Raw genomic sequence first — 2,864 nt, forward strand, 5'->3', positions numbered from 1 at the left:
TATCAAAGTTTTATTACCTAGCATTTTGCATCTAAGTAATAGAATGAAGGATCGAAAAAACCGTTTTTCTGTAACTCTTATGGTTCTCGAGATATTTAAATTGTTTATTTTCACTCATCGCCATAAGTTACAAACCAGTGAATGAAGGGCCTCTGTAAAATTACTTTTGCCCTAGTTGTCTTAGTTCTTAAATTATCCTAAATATACAATATCGACTATGTGTCATTGAACACAGCATGTGTTAATAAACAAAATGTTTATATTCATCAAAAATTATCTTGACAAATTCCGAGACTTTTCGGGAACTTTTCACCTTCTCGGTGGTAGTTACTGCTATTAGTGGAGGCGGAGAACAGAATTCTCCGGAGGGAGATTAACGATCTCCGGGAGCAGTTCGAGAAGCGGATTGCTCCGGCTCCAGCTTCGCGGGCGGAAGCAAAGAAGTGCCCGGGTCGAGAGGCGTCCGTCCAGACGGACCCCCCCCGCGGCCCGGTCATCACGGCCATGGAGATTCTTCCTCCCGGGACTGTCATCCCACCGGCGGTCCGGCCGATGGTGAGCGGGACTGTTAAAGTCCTGGACGGTGCCCGGGTAGTCCCGGGCGGGAAGGGAGAGGCTGACACTCTCCAGTCAAGAGTGTCAGCAATTGAGCGTCAGCTCGGGGGGGTGCAGGAGCTGCTGCAGCAGCTCCTGAGTGCGATATCCCCCCCCGAGAGCTCACGCAGCGGCGGCGGCGGTGCGCCGCCCCGGTCTCGAGCACCGAAGGAAAACCCCCCTTCGGGGGCCGGTCCAGCTCCTGTCAAGTCCGGAGTGGCGGGGGGGGGCCGAAGACGGCGCTCGTGGAGGAGCGAACAGTTTCCTCCGCGAAGTGTCCGCGACGCGATCGGGTACGGCTCCCCTTCCCGTTTCTGGGGAGGCCGGTTGGGCCGCGGCGGCGCGCCGCGGCAAACGCAACTCCGCGCGCAACGCGGGAGGAGAGCGGGAGGGAAACCTCCCTNGAGGTCCGCCTAAGACCCGGGCGGGCGGGAGCCAGCAACACACGGCTCCCGCCGAAGGCGGTCGCCGTCGACGACGCCGTCGTACGGCAGCGGCGGTGGCCATCAGGTGCGCCCCTGACGATTTGGGTAGGATGCCTTCCTACGCCGACGTCATGCGCCTTGCGCGGGAGAAGGTCTCGCTGCCCGGTCTGGGCATCGATGAGACCCGCGTGAGAAAGGACGTGGGGGGTGGGATCTTGGTCGAGATCCCGGGCCCCGACGGCGCTGCCAAGGCCACGCGGTTGGCCGAGGCCCTATCCCCCGCACTACAGGGAAAAGCCACGGTTAGTCGCCCAGTCCGCAAAGGTGAACTCCGTCTCACCGGACTGGACGACTCAGTGTCTGCTGACGACTTGGTAGCCCGCCTAAGCTCCGTCGAGTTTGGCGGCTGTCAGGCGTCTGACATAGCGGTGGGCCCGGTTACTGAGGGGAGAGATCGCCTCGGTGCGGTGTGGGTGAGNTGCCCACTGGAGGTGGCCACAAAAGTAGCCGAGCTCGGCCGCCTTCGCGTGGGGTGGTCGAGCGTGCGAGTGTCGCTCCTGCCTGGCCGCCAGCTCCAGTGCTTCAAGTGCCTGGAGTTTGGCCATGTCAGGCAGACGTGCCGGAACACCGTGGACAGGAGCGGCCTTTGTTACCGGTGCGGCAAGGCCGGCCACCAGTCCCGCTTGTGCCAGGGTCTGGCTCGGTGCGTTCTGTGCGCGGACCGAGGTCTCCCGTCCGCGCACAGACTGGGGGGGGAAGCGTGCCCTTCGCGCGCGAAAGGGCGCAACGGCCCCAAAAGAGGCACCACGACTGTGCGGAGGACGGTCGCCCATGGCCAGCAGGAGGCCATGGAGGTAGACGCGCACGATGGCCCGCGTAGTTCAGGTAAACGTTAACCATAGCGGGCCTGCGCAGGACCTGGCGCTACAGGTCATGCGAGAGAAGGAGGCGGGCGTGNTGGCGCTTGCCGAGCCCTGGCGGGTACCAGAATCCCCGGTGTGGGCGGGTGACGAAGACGGCGTGGCCGCCCTTACTTGGGCTCACAGGCCGGGGTGCCCCGTGGTCCGAGGTGTGGTAGACCGAGGCCACGGGTTCGTGGCGGTGAAGTGGGGGAGAATCGCAGTGTACAGCTGCTACATCTCCCCCAACTGTTCCCGGGCCGGCTTCGACCGGTTCCTGGACTCGCTGAGGTCCAGCGTGGCGCGGGTCGGGGGAGTTTNTGTGCTCGTGGTCGGCGATTTCAACGCCAAGTCGTCGGCATGGGGCTCCCCCCNAACGGATCGGCGCGGACGCGTGCTCGAGCGGTGGGCGGCGGGCCTGGGCCTCCGGGTCGTGAATGAGGGCGCGGCGCCGACNTGCGTCCGTCCTCAGGGGTCCTCCATTGTGGATCTCACACTGGGGTCCGCAGCGGTGGCTCCTATGGTGCGGGGGTGGTCGGTGTTGCGACAGGAGTCGTTGTCCGACCACCGCTACGTCACCTTTGAGGTGTCCGAGCACGCGGGGTCCGCGCCGGAGGTACGCCGGTCCACATTCCCGAGGTGGAAGATCCGGGAGTGGGATTTGGACCGGTTTGACGCCGCGCTCCTGGGGGCGACGTGGGGCGTCCCCACTGAGAGGGATGTGTGCGCTGAGGAGGAGGCGGCATGGCTCACCGGCGTAGTAACGGACGCCTGCGACGCCTCCATGACGCGGGTCCGGGGGACCGTAGTAAAGAAGTCCACGTACTGGTGGACCGAGGACATCGCGGTCCTCCGGCGGTTCTGTGTGGTGGCCCGGCGCCGTTACACGCGAGCCCGCAAAAGGAGAGCCTACCTCCCGGGGCTGGTAGAAGTCCTGCGCCGCGCC

The 2,864-nt window shown here is 63.6% G+C and overlaps 2 protein-coding genes across 2 annotated transcripts; both read left to right on the plus strand.

The window, feature by feature from the left end:
• Positions 1-1,129: 1,129 nt before the first annotated feature.
• LOC109862695 lies at positions 1,130-1,915 on the plus strand. The gene has a single exon (XM_020442810.1). It carries the CDS (start codon positions 1,130-1,132, stop codon positions 1,913-1,915), a length of 786 nt encoding a protein of 261 aa, XP_020298399.1.
• A 37-nt stretch (positions 1,916-1,952) lies between these two features.
• Positions 1,953-2,776, plus strand: LOC109862696 (the record flags this gene model as incomplete). The annotated part of the gene is made up of 1 exon (XM_020442811.1): positions 1,953-2,776. A coding segment is annotated over exon 1 (824 nt), but the record flags the coding sequence as incomplete, so codon positions are not given.
• Between the last annotated feature and the right edge of the window lie 88 nt (positions 2,777-2,864).

This window comes from Pseudomyrmex gracilis, unplaced genomic scaffold (genome assembly GCF_002006095.1).
Source record: "Pseudomyrmex gracilis isolate BER0280 unplaced genomic scaffold, ASM200609v1 scaffold_2200, whole genome shotgun sequence".
NCBI classification, from domain to species: Eukaryota; Metazoa; Arthropoda; class Insecta; order Hymenoptera; family Formicidae; genus Pseudomyrmex; species Pseudomyrmex gracilis.